At 37.3% G+C, this 20,835-nt stretch overlaps 2 protein-coding genes across 2 annotated transcripts; one reads left to right on the top strand and one right to left on the bottom strand.

Annotated features, from left to right (window-relative positions):
• Positions 1–1,178: 1,178 nt before the first annotated feature.
• Positions 1,179–3,358, bottom strand: LOC109053200 (homeobox protein Hox-A13a-like). Its single transcript, XM_019070629.2, has 2 exons — positions 2,605–3,358; positions 1,179–2,461 (listed from the first exon to the last, which is right to left on the bottom strand). The coding sequence occupies exons 1-2, from the start codon at positions 3,284–3,286 to the stop codon at positions 2,214–2,216; spliced, it is 930 nt and encodes a 309-aa protein (XP_018926174.1). The 5' UTR covers positions 3,287–3,358; the 3' UTR covers positions 1,179–2,213.
• Positions 3,359–11,329: 7,971 nt separating this feature from the next.
• On the top strand, positions 11,330–15,701 carry LOC109046808 (homeobox protein XHOX-3-like). Its single transcript, XM_019064608.2, has 3 exons — positions 11,330–11,820; positions 12,718–12,950; positions 13,287–15,701. Exons 1-3 carry the CDS (start codon positions 11,454–11,456, stop codon positions 13,821–13,823), a joined length of 1,137 nt encoding a protein of 378 aa, XP_018920153.2. The 5' UTR covers positions 11,330–11,453; the 3' UTR covers positions 13,824–15,701.
• The last annotated feature ends 5,134 nt before the right edge of the window (positions 15,702–20,835 follow it).

The following is a 20,835-nucleotide window of genomic DNA, read 5'->3' as shown; positions in this document are numbered from 1 at the left end:
AGATGTTATGATCTAATATGAAAATGATTATGGGTGTGGAGACACAAAACGAACCCGAAAGCCTTCTACATTTATTTGTTTACATTGAATAATAATAATAACTATAATAAACCACTCTTCTGGAAGTAAAAATTAGATATGAGACAGTCGTTACAAGCAACTACATTAACAGACCATGGAGGTTGTAAAATGCCTACATGATAATTCACACTGAAAAAATAGCTGTTACGGTTTAAATATTTTATAATAAGTCTATAGATAGCCGATTGTGTCCGTGATAACGCTAGTTTGCGCAGTCAGTAGAACTTAAAGTTTACCTTTGTATTCCCATCTTGATAAAAAAATAATAATAATTAAAACCACAAACCACAACTTCTTGCTAAGGATAGCTAAAATAAAGAAAATAGGAAAGAAATACAAATTTATCGTGTGAATGTGGCTCCTCCGATATGCCAAACAAAACTACAAATATTGTAGCACTCTGAAATTACCCATGGCATGACTATAAACAATGACAAAGCTCGACAACTAGGCCTACTTTACTCCAAAAATAAAATGAAAGACCAAATCGTAACACTAAAATTCGAGAGGATTAATTATTTAAAATTTATATAAAAAATATATAACATCACGTTAAATTAAATTACACCTTTTGTCTGCTATGTCAAAAGTTTTTTTTTTTTATTGCAGTAGGATCGATTTAAACGCAAGAAGCTTGATAAACACACTATGCTCTTGAAGGAATCTCACTTATAGACGTAGGCTATATTATATCGTCATGTGTAATTTGCATAAATTAACTTTTATCTACGAGTCCTAATTTCTGTCTCAATTAATACTATACTCAGCAACTTAAAATTTGAATATGTAAAATAAATATTTAATTGTTCATGAACCTAACACTTAATTGTCATAATCGACAAGCAATGTAAACAGATCAATGTAAACAGTAAATAAGATACAAAACTTTATTGTTCATAATAGAGTTTTTAAAAAACAATATTTTTTCAATGTTCGGTTATTTCTCGTATAGATTTTATTGTTTGAGTTCATTTTTGCTTTCTTGTTTTTATATTATATTATTAATACACATACGATCTGTGGAAAATAACTTCTAAGACAGGCAAACGTCAAGTGAATGAGTTATACACTGATACGTAACAGATTATTGTGTGGGATTTAATTTGTACAATTATTTATTTTCAAGCTTTATTAGATTTAATTATTAACAGGACCAAAGCCAGCCGCTTCACTTACAAATGTACATCAGAAGATGGCGCAATTGCTCTATAATACGGCTGAGGTACGAAATCATCTAGTTTTCGCAGGCACTCAAGTGAAATTCCAAATGCATCAATTCTTGTTTCAGTCTATGGACAAGAAAAAGAAAAGAAAAGGAAAAAAAGGTATATTCACGGAGACATATACCTTTTACAGTCCATAATGTTGTGGACACCATCTAAAAGGTTCATTAGGCTACTTGCTTGTACCAACTCCTACAAAGAGCTAGTCAACGTGTTAAATTCAATTCACGTTCAAGTTTTGTATTTCTGCCATATTAATGGTTAATATTATCGCGTGGTTTGATGTTTCAAAACAAAAAATATAAATTACGTCACCATACATATTTTTCTTATGAATGGTTTATTAGGACGCATTTTGCGCAACACTATACAACGACAAAACACAATTAAGGTACTCTTTAACACACAAATACACAGTAAGTCTATATTGTACATTATTTTGGCGCAAATATAACCACAAATTGTACATGTCCTTAATAAAATAGAGGCTCCATTCCTGATATTCCCCAGCTTTAGACGGAATTTCATGAACTTGAGATTTCAAGCAAAGCATATTTTCAAGTTTAATCGACACTGGATGTGATGAAAGAAAAGTCGTACCACACTGTAAAGAGTTGCAGTATCAATATCCAATGTATTTCTCTCCACTAGATATTTTGTTGAACAGAAAATAATCTCAACAGACAAATTTATCTTATTCCCGAGTTGGGAATGTGGCCATATACACCGTTTGCAGACCAGAAATGACGCACCGCGTCACCATCAACCCTGTCCGATCCAAAGTGGTCACTTCGAAGCGGTAGTCCAAGGAAAACAAATCTTCGTTAAAACGTCTATAATTTCATAGCCTTGAGTGTGTGTGGGCTATCGCTGTTTAAAGTTGTCCAAATGCATTTACACAGAGCAAAGCTAACTGTTGCTTTTTAATTTGTTGACGACTTTTTTCTCCTTTACCCGTCGGTTCTGGAACCATATAGTAACCTGTCGTTCAGACAAGTTGGTCTGAGCGGATATCCGCCTGCGTTTGTCCTTGGTGATAAACTTGTTTGCGGCATACTCCCTTTCAAGCTCCTTCAGCTGCACCTTGGTGTATGGAACACGTTTCTTCCTCCCGCGGCGAAAAGAGCTACCGTCTGCCCCTCCGTGAGACACTCCCTCTGAAGATACAAATTACAATAAAATTATCCGATTATGTTTAAGCGTGTTTTGTTATACACTCAACATGATCATATTGATTTGAAGAAGAAATGCATTAATACTAGGGATTTTTTTTCCCTTCTTATTCTGACATTAACCTCACCTGGTATTGGAGACTTCCACACGTTTCCCGTATGTGGCTGCTCTTTGGTGCAGTAGACCTGCCCGTTCCAGCCACTGGCTGTGATAGCCCACGGTTGGTAACTCTCCATTGGTAATAAGGACTCATGCCGGGGCTCAGGCCCGCTCATAGCCTGGACTACAGGCACATCCAGATAGCTCGGAACTGGCTGATACGGGCTCGAGGCGTAGCTCGAGTAGAAGGCAAACTCTTTGGCGCGCGAGGACGTGTAATCTTCACCTGTAGAAGCGGACGTATCTATGTATTTTTCCCCGTAAGGTGAGGCAGAAGCGGGGGACTGGGCGCATGTCTTCACACCTCCACCGCCCCCATGGTGATGGGACATTCGGCAAGGATAGTATCCACCGCCACCAAAATATCCGTAGGAAATTGCAGCGCTGGCTGAACCCTGGACGGCTGAGCAGGGGCTGCATTGCTTCCCAGGCTCACCCGCTCCAGAGGCAACCGCTTCGCTTGACGGATAAGCAGCGCTGGGAGCAAGAGAGGCAGGGTGAGCCATCAAATTCCTGCACGGGCTTGGCGAGAAGTTACCTCCCGTGAACCCTTCCATATTCTTGCCGGTGTCGTCCAAACCGCCACCGTTATCATAGAGAAACATAACCGGGTCAATCCAACGCGGGCGGAGAAGCAGTGACGTTGTCATAGCCCGTCGGACATTGAGACGTATGGCTCTTTTTTGAGAAGCCCCGAGAGTGAAAAAGAGGAGATAGTCGATTCCACGAGAGTCAAGCGACTCTGACGCACCCTGCGCATAACCAGAATCACGCCTGGATTGGCTCAGAACTTGTCATGTGATATGTAAACGAGGACTATAATCAGCTCAAGTGCTAACAATCAAACCGAGCACAAATGCAGTGATGTGAGAGGACAATATGTCAAAGGATTTCATCCATTTCAAGATGCCCTAAAAGGTGAAGGGATGCGTAAGTATATAAACGTAAAATGGCGAATGCCCTACAGCTGTGGTCCTTCATGAAATTTCATCTCGGTATCCACTTTATTATATTTATTTATAAAACAAATGTTGCATGAGTGTTTTGTTATTTAAAACAGACATGAGCGCCGGGGTAAACACTGAACGAATATTGCATAATTGTAAGCGAATAACATAATTCCAGTTTATTTTTGCAAACATCCAAGTACGTTTGAGATTACAATTACAAAAATCGGTTACAATTATTTTTAAGTTGGTGCCATTGTTCAGTCGTTGGTGCCTTATAATGCACACACACACACACACACTGTGCCTCGTGTTAACTGCTTAATAAAGGGGTTAGCAAGTAGGCCTACATCATCGTCAAAATAAAAAAAATAAAAAAATTTACTTTCGAAATGTTTGATATCCTCAAACATTAGACTGTATTCATTCAACAAAATTGTAAGCATTGCATGATGCAATACAAGTGTACTAAAGCAAGCCAGATGTGCCCTTTAACGGTTAACAACGATATCGACAGGTTATTTTCACGATACTTAGAAAATTGGTTGCAAGTGATGGCAGTTTAAGAAAAAGGTCCAATTTAAGAAGGTGGCATTAAAAAGTCCTGCTGCTGCGGCTTCCGTTCTGTTTACAAGATGCGGAGACAGAGAACACCCCTGTATAAGACTGGGCATTTTACGTGCGGGGCCGACGCGTCTGCAGGCCAAGGTCAAGTTGAAAGTTGCCGTCTGGCTGCGACACTATGCCTGTTGGCCTAATCAGGCTTTGATGGCCAGCCTAAAAGCTTACAGAGGAGAAGAGTCGAATGGTGAGAAATATTTGGTGAATGAGATACGTCACAGAAGCTTTTTACTTTTACTGGCCTGCCACTTTGTATCACCAATATTAGCGAATCTGTAAAGAATGATTATACAATTTAACACTCTTTACTTTCGATTTTGTATTTTAACCAGTTGTATGTGGGTTAGAATACATCTGTTTTTTTCCCCATGGTTTCAGGTACGAATGTTGAAAATTAAATAGTAGCCTATTGTACTGTATTTATACATAATATATATATAAAAGGTGTAATTACTTCCTGATGTGTAAAACTACTTTTTCTTGTGTGGGTAGCTCGGACATTGGCTGTTTGCTGGTAGAAAACTACACAATTCCGTGCACGTGAAACATTTCCTGCGTGCTTTTTCGAAGACGATACACTATAAGAAATAGGCATGTACACAAGAGACTAAAGTGTGCTATTAAATAATGAATGACAAAAATAACATAATTTAAACATTTTTATGTAAATGAATTGAATGTAATGAATTAGCATTAATAAAATGTGATGGCAATATCGTATAAGATTTCATGCTGTAGGGAACTGAAATTGGGGTTTAACAAGAATTTTTGAAAACTAACTGTGGGGTGCGCATTGCGTATACTGTTATGGTCTATGGACAGCAAGACTATATGATGTATAACCATAATGTGAGATATATGTGTGATTTTTAAGTATAGGCACTGAAAGGAGAGTATAGAAGTAATAACACATTTCTTATATCACAATGAAATTTACTTCCATGTTTTGGGACATTTCTTGTTTTAGCAACAACGTGTATTCGACATCAACATCGAAAGGGTGATTTGCACTGCAAAACCAAAATATTTTAATGTAATATTTTTTTACATAAATTTCCACTTTTTGTCCTCAGTATAATCTGCAATTTATATTTTAAAATAATCTTTTATAATAAATATTCCGAAATCACAATAACCACAAACAACATATTTAGCGACACTGAAGAATAATGAAGTCATGGGTTTATTATCAATTGTAGTGGGAAAAATTGCAAATTGATAAGAGCCTAAATTGGTTTTAATATTTGGGTGTAGATGCACGATGCACTGAATCAAACAAGTTGGAAAGTAAAGTGCAATTCATAGTAAATTGCATTGCTCAATCACCAAACATTATCGGTATTTTAACATTTCTTTTTCTGTGTACTAATTATTAGTTTTTAGTTAAAACAACAAAAATAATGTTAAATAATGGTTCATTGATAGATTTTTTTTTCCTCGATTAGGAGGAAGCCTTTAGTTTTTTAGCTTTTTTTTTTTTGAGTTGTATCTCAATTGTTTCGTTACCCGCATGTACAAATTATGGTGCATTAAACGAATCGAAATAATCAACGGTACTGATGCACAACAAATCATAAAAAGCAAATGCAATATTTTATCTAATTTATGAATAAACTGAACACTACAGAATAAAAAATCACAAATATATGTTCTATTTATATTGTGCAATGTTCTAAATCGCCTACAGTGACACTGGAAGAAATTCAGATTCTGTGCATTTGCATGCAGAAAATCATATTGAATAATGACGATGTTTAAATATTTAAAGATGAACCTGTAATGACTAATCCTGGTTAATTTTAAATAATTATAATAACAAATCACAGTTTAATACTCGTTTGTCTGTAAAGAAGTCCAAATTCAAGGAAGGCCTTGAAAATAAGGTAGGCTATATCTCTCGCTCGCATTTTTGATCAGCATTTTAAATGGACACTTCCGTTTATTTATATAATATATTTATCCAAATACATTAATAAAAACACAAAATTTAACGTTTGAGTTAAATACAAATTCGAATCATTTATTAAATACAAGTTCCTAACAGTATGCGCTGCATTTAAGACAGTGGAAGCTTTAAAATGAATTTAATAAATTATTAATTCAAATGAATTTCACGTGCATAACTAGGCAAGTGAGATTTCGGAGACTGGTTTAAATTTGGGCAGCCTCTCAAATTAAAAAGGATATTATGATAAATGGTAAGCAAAGTGTAATATTCTGAAATCCTACTCTTCTAATAAGCGTGCTTTAGTTGGCCACTGGATCACTGCAGACGAGTAGTAGAGGGTGTTTTTTAACAGAATGTACTTTTTGTGCAATAGTTCTGCTTAGAGCATTAAATTACTACACGTTTCTGCTAACACTGGCCACATACCTAAAGAAAAATCACCCTTTTAAACTTTTAAAATAGGAAAGTGGAGTTGAAGTGGAGACGATATTCTGTGCTAAACTCCAAAAAAATGCTGGGTCAAAACAACCCAATAGCTGGGTTTGTCCATATTTCACCCAGTGCTGGGTTCTATTTAACCCAGCATTTTTTTTTTCGAGTGAATGGTCAAGTTCAAGTTGGGCAAAGTTGTTAAACCTCTAGCGGAAGTTTGGTGAGCACTATGGGCGGATCTGGTGCAGGCAACACGCGATAGGCCTAAAATTCCCCTCTGATCTGCGCTAGCACCTGAATTATGGAAACCGCAACATTTTATGTTATTTAATCCTACTAAACCTGACAAGGAAAAATAGTTGTCAATAAGAAACCACAATCAGGTTTAGTTAAGTGATCCCATTATACAAAGAAAGGATCAGATAAATCAACCCAGCTAATCAACCAAAGAAAGGAAACACTTACGAAAAGCATGTTGCATGGTGATGCATCGTGGCCAGGGAGTCATGACACTGGAAGTGAAATAATCTCTTCAACATTTTTCCGATAACAGTTTTGGATGCTTGTCTACTCCACTAAATGCATGATTAGGCCCACAGGTGACAGTACATCTGTTTCATGCGTGTAGCCGAAAGTAAATGCAAATGACAAAACATGGATTTTGCTAAGCTTCGCGGGACAAATATGTAGAATTAGAATACACTACAAAGTAAAATGGTAAACGTACATAAACTTCGTAAAATACTATTCGCACAGAGGAAATTTTATGTTGAAATAGCAGTCGTTCGAAAAAACGTGTCAAAAGTGTCAGGCAATTAAGACAGTCGTAATAAAAGAATCAGAGTATCATTATTACTAGATAACTGAGGAGAATATACGTAAAATGCCAGAATACAATCTTATAATATTTTTTCTTTTTTTTTTTTTTTTTGGTGGGTTTTTTTTTTTTTTGTGAAATGAGCAACATATAGGCTAGTATGGGAGAAATGGCTATATGAAATAAACACATTCAAGCAGGTCAAGCCCACAAACTCATCGATATAGCGAATTTGTCCGTTTAATTTAAAGGCTCAACTGTACAAAAATGTACAGAATGCAGGAAATGTGCCTGTGCTTTCCAAAAGAGAATGACAAATACATGATTGTTTAAAGTTCAAGGACGCCTGCAAGGACCGCCCACAAAAAGGTTTATTGACGGTGTTGAAATGTAGGCTATACAAAATTAGACAAGGAATATGAATCAGGGACCATGTTTGTGAGCTATAGTGTGCCCAAATTTATTGATTCAGTAAAATAAAATAAAATAGGTTTATTAACAATTTTACGTAGGCCTAGGTTTGATTTGAAATCTATCACCCTTTATCCCTTATTACCTTGACGATTGGAGGGCGGGTTGTGCCCACACTGTGAACAGTACAGAAAGAGCTTAATTTTCTGACAAAATCTACAAAACACAGGGATATCGAGTGAATGCTTAAACTGATAAACTGCACATCTGACAACCTTGTTGTGAGAAACTAGGGAAACACAAACACTGCTGTGTAATGTTATGTGTCTGTCTGCCACAACATGAAACAGTAAGTAGTCTACTAAGTCTGTCTCCATTAATCAGCCTATGCTCATTACAGTGCAATTATTCTTTTTAAGTTTGTCTTTCTATAAGAAACTAATTAGAATTACCTGTGCATTTAACATTTCTTATTTACAGTATTCTTTAATTACTTGTGCAATTAATATTTCTTAGTTAAATTATTCTTTCTAGCCATAGCAGCTACAGGAAAGCTGCTGCAGTTTACTCTGCACTGTTTCTCATTTTATTTTACATTTTGTGCACTGCTCATATTTTATCCCATACAGCAAGCAGTTTCGGCCCAGATCAGGCCCACATCTAGCCCACATAAATTTCATGCGGGCCAAATGTGGGCCGGATCTGGGCCAACACTATGTTGCTGTCTGGGATTTGTTAACATTACTTTTTATTTGCATCATAATTTTACTTTAAATGTATTATTTTATGATATCTTACAGGTTCTCGTCCGAGTTTTGGGAACACAAATGTACAGTTTTTCCTTGTCAATAAGGAACCCCAAAATTGACCATTGAGAGAGAAAGAGAGAGAGAGAGAGAGAGAGAGAGAGAGAGAGAGAGAGAGAGAGAGAGAGAGAGAGAGAGAGAGAGAGAGAGAGAGAGAGTTCTTATTTTTTCTAACAGGCGAGGGCGCACGAGGACAGCTTTGACGATTGTGTCACCACGGCCACACAAAAAGCCTAGAACGTCTGACGTCACTCTCTAACATGCGTGTCCCATCCATTCCGGGCGGTTGTGTGTAGAAGCGCGTGTAAAACGTCCCCGGATTTCCTATACGCTAAACAAGAGGGGAGAACATGGATGACTGATGAGAAATGAGAAGATGGGAATGTTAATCGGCATATAAAATAATAATCACCGTTCTCAACAAAGCCATTGAAACGAAAAGTAATTAGTCTACAACATTCCGAAAACGCTCTAGCCCACTAATCAAGTCTTAACTCTGGCCACTTGCTCGCTGCAGAAAGAAATACGGAAGCATTTTAATTAACTGTTTTAATGAACATAATTAAAATGAAATAATGTATTTTAATGAAAACATCAGGGAATATTTTCGGAAAACGTCTCTTGATTTTCAGAGAGAGGGTGGTTTGCGTGCAATAAAGATAAAGAAGTCGAACTAATTACATCCCAGTTGCTTATGATCCTACTGCTGCCTCTGTGGTGCATCATTGGTGTTGTTAAGTGCGGTTATAAGGAAAAGCCACACAGTTGTAGCGCGCGTTATTACGCCACCAAAACGATGAAAGCGATTTGGGTTGAGAAGTAATATCAAGTTAAAACCTCCCGAAGCTATATTCTTTAACGCTATTGAACTTCATCACAGCTTGTTGTGAATTTTTACTGCCTAACCTCCGACATCAAAGCGGAGGAGGGAACGGCCTCCTCCCTGAAAGCAAGCAGTGCGCTAGGTTATCTTTGCATATGTTACAATATAAGCGACAGACTCGTCTCCTGGAGCCCGAAACTCATAAGCCTTATATCATTAAAGTGTTGGTTTTGTCAATGACCAAGAGACAGAAGAGGATTTTGAACTTTGTCCATTTCAGTCTGCTACCATGCTTTCAACTATATGTAAGATATGAAGATAAAACTAAATGTAAACAACATGGAAATACAATGGTATATAATAAATAATGCTAAATCCTAAGTTTTTATAAAGAAAACGGTTTGAGGAATAACATAAATACATAAAAACAACATAAAATTGGATTCTACAGGACAAAAACAACTCATTTGCACTTTGTATTGATGAGTAGGATTTGAAGACCAATATTTTATCTGTTCCTTCATTATTCATTTTACTGTGTTTCATTTGATATCGACATAAATTAAATAAATATTCTATTGCGAAATTTAACTGTTTAATAACTGTGCCTATAGACTCTAATCATTTGAATCATGGAAAGTTCAGTTCAAATTGAAATGAATCTGGACAGCTGCCTCCCGCCAGTAGGCGGTGAGGATATACGCATTGTTGGCGCGGCTCAAACAAATCTAATTAAATGTCAAATAGCCTGTTATTCTTACTCTTGGTCATGAGGACCTGACCTTTTTGCACTTTACTTGACACCACTTTGGAAGATCGAGTTAGGGCGGGAGAAAGAGCGAAGAGGAGAGAGCGTGACTGAGACTGTGCGCTGAAAGAAGAAAGATGGAACTTGTACACTTCAAATTACGCTGCTGGCGGAGAGACAGCCCTCTTCATCTTTGGAATATTCCTATTCAATCTGACGTCTTCCAACGCGCACTGACTGTGTTGATCGGCGAAGAACATGTGCTAATATATTCCGAAAGGCTGCCATTATGACTCCTTCCTATCCAAGTGCGCTCAAGACAGGGAGATAATAGATAGGGTTTGACCATATATGCGTTCTATCACATTATTCAAACCTTGACTGTCCGTTATGGACAATAGTTTTTTTTCCAGTCATCAGAAAAGCCCTCAACCACTTTTTCACTCATGTGAGAAGATTATTTAACCAAATTATCTGAGTTCAGTGAAGCAAAGATGATTATTATATTGCCCCAATATCCGTAAAAAAACAGTAAATGAACTATAGACAAATACTTGTATGACTTACAATCAAAGAGTGTGATTATCTTGTAACTTAAACGTGTAAAAAGACATAAAAGCACACGCAAAGTTTAAGTTGGTGCATCTTTCATGCTTTTTGTATTTAGCTGTTGATGTGCAGTTGGTGATGTTTTGTGCTATGAATCACCTTTAGGCTCTTGCTAGACTACTCTCCCGCTCTGTTTATTCACACTAAATCGACGTGTGGCGTCACTGAGCAATCTATTATGACGACTGCCATATTAAGAATGACAGTGCGTGAGGAGAGAGAGGGCAATGGTGATCCAGCCCGATCTCACGGCAATTCGTACATATTTTACGAGGTGGCTAATTCGTACGAATTCGTACGACCACACTCGTACAAATTGATACGATTTTTGCCAAATCGTACGTATTTTACGAGTTGCACATTCGTATGAATTTGTACGAATTACCTACACCAAACCCCGCCCCTAAACCTACCCGTCACTGGGGTCTAGGCAAATCGTATGAAATCGTACGAGTGAGGTCGTACAAATTCGTACGAATTAGCCACCTCGTAAAATACGTACGAATTGGTCGTGAGATAGCGTTGGGTGATCCCTCCCAGAGTTCGTGTAGCACTCCCGAGCGCTCGCATCGCACAGCTTCTCGTCTGCGTCTGCAGCTCCAAACTGTCTTACCAAGCTCCGGAAGATCTGGCACTTTGCTCTCGTCTAACAGTTATGGACAGCGCTAAGGACATGCTGATGCGCGCCGAGGGTAGGCAGGTTGGCACACTATCTGCCAAAAATGGCTCTAATTTGACGGAGGCTACTGAAGACCCCATGCGCAAGCTACCGGACAAACCGATTAACCAGAACAGACTAAGCCCCGTGCCTTATTCGCAAATCCTAGTGGATGACGCGACAACAGGACAACGTAGCGCAAAGTACGGAGATGTGACACTTGCTAGCAAGCACTCTGCGCCGGATAGAACCCTGTCAGACATTCCTAACAAAGATGCCAGCAGCTCAGATGCGGAATCAGACCTATATGAGGAAATAGATGTCAGCTGTACCCCAGAGAGCATGGATTACCCGAATGGACAAGGTAAAAACTGCGGCTCATTGTATTCTTGTTTTTTTGTATTTATTTATTCTCAATTTCGTACCCTGTTTCTAAATTAAGTGAACTGATTGAGAATACAAGCGACCATACACGTTCAGTTGATTTCCAGTATAGCACGCTGCTTGTGAATGCGTTCGATTGTCAGCTCCTCTTAAATTATTGCAGGCTTTTTGAATTAACGAGTCAATTACAAGGCCACCGTGTATCTGGGGTGTTGTCCAGGCTTTAACAAGTTGTCAAGTCATCTTACACCAAGTGTACAGCATCTCAATAACTTTATTATTATTATTATTATTTTATTTATTTATCTATTTTGTGGGGGGAATTGCTGGCTGTAGCTATTACAAAAACAATGTTTAAGAATGTTCGTTATCTCTTCATACCTTTATGTTTTCTTATTTAGAATTAAACGTATTTAGAATTAAACGTATTATTTGGAGTAAATGAAAAATAAATAAAGTATATGGCTATTTTTAAGAACGCATAAATCAACAAAGGAATGATTCAAATAAATTTCCTCGGACGTGCACATTAGTTCAATTAAATGTATTATCAGTGCAGGTTATTTGTTTAGTCTATATTTTGGAAATAACCATAATATGTTCAGAGATTGATACGGCATATTTTGTTAGCTTTTCTTCACTGGACACTGATGGAGAAAAGCTAATAAAAACATTCAGTCTCAATCTCTGAGCTTGTTATTTTATTTTGCACTATTATTAATTTGTATATTTGTCCGACACATCAGTAATAGGCCTATTAAAAAATATATATATATTTTTTTCGCAAGCAATGCAGTATGAACGCTATATTAATAAATTGGTAATCCGGTGACCTTGCAATGTATGTCCTAAAATCAATAATGTTTATTTTCTCTAGGACTGGCAATGGGCTCGCCAAACCACGGTAAAGAAATCGGTGTGGACAACAAGATGGGCTCAGGCCCCGGTGCTCTCAACTATGGTTCTGACCAGATGCGAAGGTACAGAACAGCATTCACAAGAGAGCAGATAGCACGACTGGAGAAAGAGTTTTACCGGGAAAATTACGTGTCTAGACCACGTAGGTGCGAGTTGGCAGCTGCCTTAAATTTACCGGAAACAACAATAAAGGTAATGCACTGCGTCTCCCAATCTATTTTACGTAAACTTTTAGATATTTATTTTGATAAAGGTGACCTGGTCGATTACCAACGAGTTATGAGTGTAAAAAATAACCCTGTCAAGATTGCACCATCAATATGAGCAGACTCATCAATCGATTTAAAAAAAAAAGTACAATAAAACAATTCTACAAAATATGCCTGACCTCTTATTATTTGATTAATTATGAGACCATTTCTCTTGGTTTATTGCTAATCGAAATGGGCTTTGCCTAAATGTACTAGGCCTCAGCCATTACTATATTACCTTATGATTACTTATTTACTTTGCCACTTTTGGTTACAGGTTTGGTTTCAGAACCGTCGCATGAAGGACAAAAGACAGCGGCTGGCCATGACTTGGCCACATCCTGCCGACCCCGCCTTTTACACCTATATGATGAGCCATGCTGCAGCTACGGGTAGCCTACCCTATCCGTTTCAATCTCACCTTCCTCTACCTTATTATTCTCCACTCAGCGGTGTGACTGCAGGTTCAGTCTCTGCCACCGGGGGTCCATTCTCCAATCCTCTGCGCTCGCTGGACAGTTTCCGGGTGCTTTCGCATCCATACCCGCGTCCTGAGCTGCTATGCGCCTTCAGACACCCATCACTGTACCCCAGCCCGGGTCATGGGCTTGGTCCCGGGGGAAGCCCATGCTCCTGCCTTTCCTGTCACGCTTCCAGTCAGTCAAATGGGCTCCCACATAGGTCAAACAACGCAGACTTCTCGTGTTCGCCCACGACCAGGACTGAGGCCTTCCTCACATTTTCGCCAGCGGTCATCAGCAAATCATCTTCAGTGTCTTTGGACCAGAGGGAGGAAGTGCCACTAACCAGATAGGACGACATCAAGAAGCCACTGTTTCTTTGGGTAATATCCCGATCAGCTTTGGGCACTTTGGCAATATTTAATAAGTCTTGGCATGAACTACTCAAAGCAGCTTGCACATCACAAAAGCAATCTGCTTTGGTTAAGGTTTCGAAACTGGATGTTTTCCAGTTAAGAAGCTATATGTTGTGCAGACGGAGTCTACTTATACACTGTCAGGCCACGGACTTTTAAATAATCTTTGGAGAAATTAGATACTGATAACACAGATAGGCTATCATATTAACGCAAATACATTTTAAATAACACCCTATCAACAAAAATGTGACAGAGGAGACAAGGATGACTGGAGGATAGCGCAAAAATCTATCATAATTTATACTCTTTCGTAGCCATACAAATTGACCCACATGCCGTTTCTTCCACATTAAAACAATGTTTTTCATCTAGTTTTTTAACAAGGGGATTTGTTAACCGAGCACGGCTGGCTCATTATTCCTCCTCCACGAACACTCGGTCCCGGTAGCACACTGAAATGTGCAGATGCGAGGGAAATTAAGGAGTGATGTATTCGGAAGGGAGAAATTTTGAATGTTGAATTAATGATAATACTGCACGCTCAGAGACTTGTCTGCCAAACCGGTAACAAGGCGCCAGGGGAGCGGATTAAGAAGCTCCATGCGAGGCTTGCTGGCTTGACGGGAGAACATGCGCTAGAGATCCATTGGACAATCACATGCGGCAAATTGGGGCAAGCCAGAGATGGCTGTCTTACCCGCATACCGTCAGCTGAATACCCCCATCCCGTACCGTCTCTTCCTGGCCTTGCTGTTGTCTTCACCTTCACTCTGAAACAATAAAATAAACATACACACAAGTAAAATGATAAATCAAGCATAAATGACCCAAATATTTATGGACATCATCAGACGTGACATTATTTATTGACCGCAATATTTTTACATTTATGTATTTTGAGTTTAACTTCTGCATCAAGTTTTCTTTAATGTACAGTTTACGCATCTTGTTCAGTTAGGTTGATTTCAGGTTTTGGAAAATGCGCGAAAAATGGGTCAGTAGTGTCCTGATTAAATTGAATTTCATAATAAACTATTTCAAATAAAAGTGTACGGTGACTAATGTTCATTCTTTAAACGATAAGGGTAGGTTAGGTTATATACTTAAAATATTTTATATGATGAATCGCTGTAGGCTATATTCTCGACGATGTGTAGATTAATCTATTCACTGCCTATTCAAAATATGTATCTTTCTATGATTGCTGGAAGACAAATAAGCGGCAAATCAGTCTGATTTGAAGAATCTGAGAACGAAAATGAATAAAAGCAGACAAGTAGGCTTCGACAATAAAAGCACGACAGCAGCAATTTTCAACATGACACCATGTATTGCTTTAAATTTACAGTGCTTTGTCACCTTTATATCATATATGGCCTCTATTATTTTCTTCTGAAACACTGTACTTGGACATAACCGGACCTCTTGATCTGAACGAGCTGTTAAGTAGTCCCCGGGTACCTAGCACAAGCCATATTCCGGCGCTGTTAATAAAAAGATTGGAATGAAATGTCTTGTGGAGATATTGGAATGCAAAAAGATCGATGATGCCTCCGCCTCACCAATCAACTCATGTTAATTAGCTGGTCTGTCCGCGTAATTGTGGCACCTGGAGCGGCAAATTGAAGCTTTCTGGTTGACATAATAGAGAAGGTTGGATATCGTGTCTAAACATAAAATGTCGAACTGTCAAAGCACAAGCAGAATTACACAACGACAACAAGTAGACAACCTAAAATAAATTACAATTTTCAGAATATAAGTTATTGCAGTTAGAGACATTTGTTGGGGGAAAATGACAGAAAATAATAACAAACCTTTTTGTTCTTAACCGAGAATATGCTAGCCTATGTCATGTTCAGTCATTTTTAACTAGCTATATGTATAAAGAGATTTTTGATTAATTGAAACGAGATGATTTGATTTTAATTGCTCTTTTCATCTTCTGTTTTACAAACAAAATGTCAACAATTGCTAGTGATCGCTGCCCAAACAATTCACCTCCTCCCACACATACGAGCCCAAGCCAGAAGGTCCTGGTTCCGCATGTGATTGATGGCCTTATTAGAAGCAGTTCTTGTAAGTGTGACCAAGTTGATTAAAATGCATATGTTTGGAATAATATGCCATTTAAACCGGAGCAGTTAACTCAAAGGCGGATTTATGTCTGGTTGTTACATTAAATTACCTAAGGGGCAAATAGGCTAAGAAATGGCCGACGACTGAATTGACAATTGTTAATAAAAGAAAAAAAATCTAAATACCATACGGGGCTGAATTTACCACCGTATAATACATTTTAGCTTGTTCGATAGCTAGCCTACTTAAATGCAGCTATCTGTGCATAACCAACGCAGTTTACCTGCACCAAATTAGAAAGTGGGCTGAAAAGAAATCCATGTCAGTTCAAATTTTCAGTGTCTAGCAGCAGAATCAGAATCTGGTTGATTAATTTGTTTGATGTATCCTGTGCACATTTAGGTCCTTCATATAGAAATCCAAAAACATGTTTATAACCATGATCACACACCCAACAGTGAAACAAAAACAGTGGTAAAGGTCTGGATGACTGTATTGTGAGAGTGAGATTTGACGTCATGTTTTCTTTTTTCTGGAGCGACAATACTCCACAGGCAGGGGCGGTACCGCGCATCTGTCCGTCAGACCGAATCTCAAGGCGGCGACTGTTTAAAAACCTGTTTACGTTCTAATTTACAGCAGGCAGAGCGAGGCGTGAATGGACCGCTCACTGCCTAATGATGATGAATGGGGAATTAATGCGCAAGTGTACGGGACAATCTGAGCCTTCATCTGGTTAAATAGGCATCCAATAGCATTAAGAATGTAGAGGTCACATTAAATCAATCGGCTGTGTGAAAGTCATGTTCCTCTGGCGTCTATCAGCGTTATTTACGGTGCACCGGAGACAATGAGTCCAGGTTGAAGAAACAAAGTAGGCCTATCATCAGGCAGGCCAACCAAAAGAATGCCCTTTGTAATTTATTCAAGAAGGAACACACATAATGGGTACTGTTTTATTTCGTATAGAACTGATCTGCTGTATTAGCGTATGTTATTGTAGAGCATGTCTTCATTTATAGCATTTCTTTCAGCACAGACTATTCTCTATCAAACTGTTTACCAAAGAAGTCAACTTGGATAGGCCTCTAGTTTAGGCTTCTAGCTTCACTTAGCAAATTAGGCTTCCTCCTCCCAGTATTTTACACTGTAAAATGCTTTGACACAATCTGTATTGTTAAAAGCCCTTTAAAGGTGACTTGAATAGGGAAGATATTTTTAGTCATATTAAGTCAAACTTGCAACCTCTTTTACAGCTGAGAATATCTTAAAAAACAAACCTTGTTTTTAGCATGAAGTGTCTTTAAAAATACAAATCTGCACCAGAAATTTGAAGAAGATATTTGTATTCTCAACAAGATAGGCCTAATAGAAAAACTCCAAATATATTTTTTAAATCTCACTGAATTTAAGCGTTCCGTACAGTCTATTCAGTCATCTAAAGCAGTGGTTCTCAAACCTGTCATGGATTACCCCCAGCCCTGCACATTTTGTATGTTTCCCTCACCTATCACACATGATTCAACTCATCAGCTCATTAGTGGAGACTGCAAGACCTGAAGTGGGTGTGTCAGATGTAGGGAGACATACAAAATGTGCAGTGCTGGGGGTACTTCATGGAGAGGTTTGAGAACCACTGATCTAAAGAAACTACTTGTCTTTATATTTGAATATGTTCTATTGGAACATACCAAATCAATGAATTACCTACATAAGGTCACATAGTCATTTTAGAGAACTCAAGCAAAACATTTTGTTATATAAGCACAAGGAGCAGCAGAAATTATGATTATTAACATCTGAATATTAATCTAAACATGATTCCAAACAATAGTGCTGTGGTATGTTCACTAAGGTTAGAAACAATTGTGCAATTTCATTTAATAATTTAGATTTTATTAAAATTTGGATTAGTCAATCATTAATATCCCAAGCATTTCCTCAGGAAATCTAAAAAAGAAAATAAAGGTACATATCATATTCCAAAATCAATAATGCTGTTATACATCAAAATGAATGAATAAAGAATACTTTGCTTTTGCTCGACAAGGGAATGTAAGTTTTTCTGTAAAACATACATCGATCTACTGAGAAAACCATGCTGCTGAGGTGTTTTTTTAACTGCAAGAATTAACATTATCACATAAACACATGCTAAATCCTGCTCTGGAGATCTACCTTCATGCAAAATGTAGATCCAAACCCTACTGAGCACCCAAATGATAATTTAAAACAGTGGGTTTCAATATTAGTAGATGCAGCAAAACCTAAACTTTATGTGCCAGACAGGTGTAGATATCCAAAATGTGCATTGCCCGGGTACTTCCAAACCAGAATTGAACACACTTTTTTTTTAAGGATTCTTTAATTGGAAATTGGATTATTGAGGTAAACAAAAATTATGTAGTAGATTCTCCATGAAAGAGATCCAAATGAGAAAAAACTCCAAATAAAACATAATATTCATAAAAAACTGTTTGTCAGACTTTCAGCATTACTGTCAACAATGAGCAATATTTTTTAAAGCTAAAAACTAAATGGAAATTTTTATTTGTTTGCAAAAGGATACTTTAAATCCCAATGACTACATAATGTTAGACGGTTGTATGTGTTTTGGGGATACAGGTATACAGTCAAATTATATGTTAAAGCCATATTAGAGCACTATTGTTCAGTGTTTTGTTCGCAGCTGTCAGCGTACGCTTAAGTATGTATTGTCAATTTCACCACAGAGAGTCATAAATAATTTCTAGCTATAACCCCCTGGTAGAGTTATTCTCCTCTCTCTCTCCAATCCTCTCTCTTTTTCTGTCTTGTTCTAGATCTACTGTGGCCCTCTTCAGTAGCTGCAGCAGTAATAGTAGCTCTGTCCAGCTCTTCATTGCCTGATGGATTCACATATCAGAAGAGCGGCCGGTCGATGCTCCCACATTCTTCATTTACCAGTGAGAGAGAGCGAGAGACAGAGGCCAAGCAATGTGTTTAACCTGGTCAATGGTGAGAGCTGAGATGCAGCCAGAATCTCCTGCTGGTTAGGGTACAAAATGGACCGTAGGATCATTTCTTAGGAGGTTGTTATTAAAATCCACAAAAACTAATTATGAGCATACCTTAACAATTTTGTCTCAGGAGGTAGAAGATACAAATTTGGTGCTACCTCTGTGACACCTTCCAAGCAGCTAACATGCTTTTCTGAATGTACTTCTGGATCCAGAGGTATACCTGAGTGATAGGAGAAAACATTTAATGATTATCAAATGCCAAAACATAAACTCATTAGATAATGGATGGAATCAAAATTTAAATAATTATGCAAATGTTTTTACATTTATGCATTATGTAGACTTTTTTCCTTAAGGTGATTTACATTCAGTGTTGTGGGTAATGCATTACAAGTAACGTGTGTTATGTAATCAGATTACTTTTTTCAAGTAACAAAGTAACGATTACCTTTTAATTTACAAGAAAATATCAGAGTTACTTTTTCGAATAAGTAATTCAAGTTATTTTGTTTTCCCATTTATTGACTGACAGCTCTCCTGTCCTTATGTTGAGTGAAATCAGGAGTAAGTGCAGAGGCGTTGTGTGTGCTGTGTTACTGCAGTTTGAGACTAAATGTGAACATACGTTTACTCATCTCACTTGCTGAAAAATAAATTCAGTATTCCTCAAAATAAATAAAAACAGTAAAATGCAAACTCAGAATATGATGAAAACATGCAATAATTAAATATGTTAAATAACACAGATATACTTTATGTATTTCATCCCATTTTATTAACCAATGTCTTTTGCTGCTGACATTCGATGATCCAGTTCAACCATACTAATAAACAAAAGTGACTTTAGATAAACATAATATTCATTTTACTTTTGGTGTGAAAGGCCTTTGACTTTTGCCAAAAATATACCTTAAAAAACACAAACAAACAATGCAAAAGTAACTTGCAAAAGTAATTATTTCTTGCATTCACAGAGAATCATACCCATTATTTTAGCTCTATACTGAACTACTGGAAGGTTATAATGCCTCTATGTCTAAATAATACAGGTTAGCCTCAAAATCTCACACTGTATATAAACTAATATTGAGCCTTGTTCCACTCACTTATGAAGGGATCGTGTTTTTGTGTGGACTATTATATTATGATTTGGCTGTACACCCTATTACAAGAAACAGATTGAAACAAATTGAGATTTGTGTAAAATGGTTGCATATGCAAAATTTCCTGATTTTTATATAAGAAAATATGTACAGATGTTCATTTTTTTCACCCTAGTGATGATGCTTTAAAACTGTTATTTGGACAAATTAGACTTATAAGTGCACACTGTTAAGTCATTAATAATTATGAAGGCGGAAATAGTAAACTGTTTCCGTTAAAATAAACCCATTTTATTTGAGCCATTATCTAAGGTCATATTTAAAACAACCACAAAAATCATTTGGTGCCATCAACAATATAAAATCAGTAGTCAAGGTCATGGTTTGTCTGTTTTTTTTCAGATAGTAACTCCACCCCTTTATTATGTCTCTGCAATAGTCTACTAATGCAAACAAATTACATGGTGTGGCCCTGAATGTCTACTGCAACAATAGTATATTTCAAACATTCATCTGACTTGAGACAAACCGGTCTTGTGTTCTCTTTCCAGTATGTAATTTACCAAGTTTAAAAATTATCACCAGCTTTTTATTTGGTATTGTTTCTAAACTATCTATTGTTGTATTGGAAACTTGACAATTCAGTTTATTATGTGATTATAATTTATTCATAAAATTACTTCTATCTGTTAAATTCTTCATTACAGGTTTGGAAAATCACACAATATGTATATGTATGTGTATGTGTAATTGTATTTGTAT

The sequence above is a fragment of the Cyprinus carpio genome, chromosome A19, assembly GCF_018340385.1.
Source record: "Cyprinus carpio isolate SPL01 chromosome A19, ASM1834038v1, whole genome shotgun sequence".
Classification (NCBI taxonomy): Eukaryota; Metazoa; Chordata; class Actinopteri; order Cypriniformes; family Cyprinidae; genus Cyprinus; species Cyprinus carpio.
Note: the sequence above shows the minus strand (reverse complement) of the source record. Positions and strands in the feature narration are given on the sequence as shown.

Bases quoted from the DNA above. Each gene is read 5' to 3' on its own strand.
- LOC109053200 (XM_019070629.2), bottom strand. From the start codon at position 3,286: ATGACAACGTCACTGCTTCTCCGCCCGCGTTGGATTGACCCGGTTATG. The intron at 2,462-2,604 runs GTGAGGTTAATG...TTGTATCTTCAG, and splicing joins GTGGAAGTCTCCAATACCAG to AGGGAGTGTCTCACGGAGGG.
- LOC109046808 (XM_019064608.2), top strand. From the start codon at position 11,454: ATGGACAGCGCTAAGGACATGCTGATGCGCGCCGAGGGTAGGCAGGTT. The intron at 11,821-12,717 runs GTAAAAACTGCG...TATTTTCTCTAG, and splicing joins GGATTACCCGAATGGACAAG to GACTGGCAATGGGCTCGCCA. The intron at 12,951-13,286 runs GTAATGCACTGC...TTTTGGTTACAG, and splicing joins TACCGGAAACAACAATAAAG to GTTTGGTTTCAGAACCGTCG.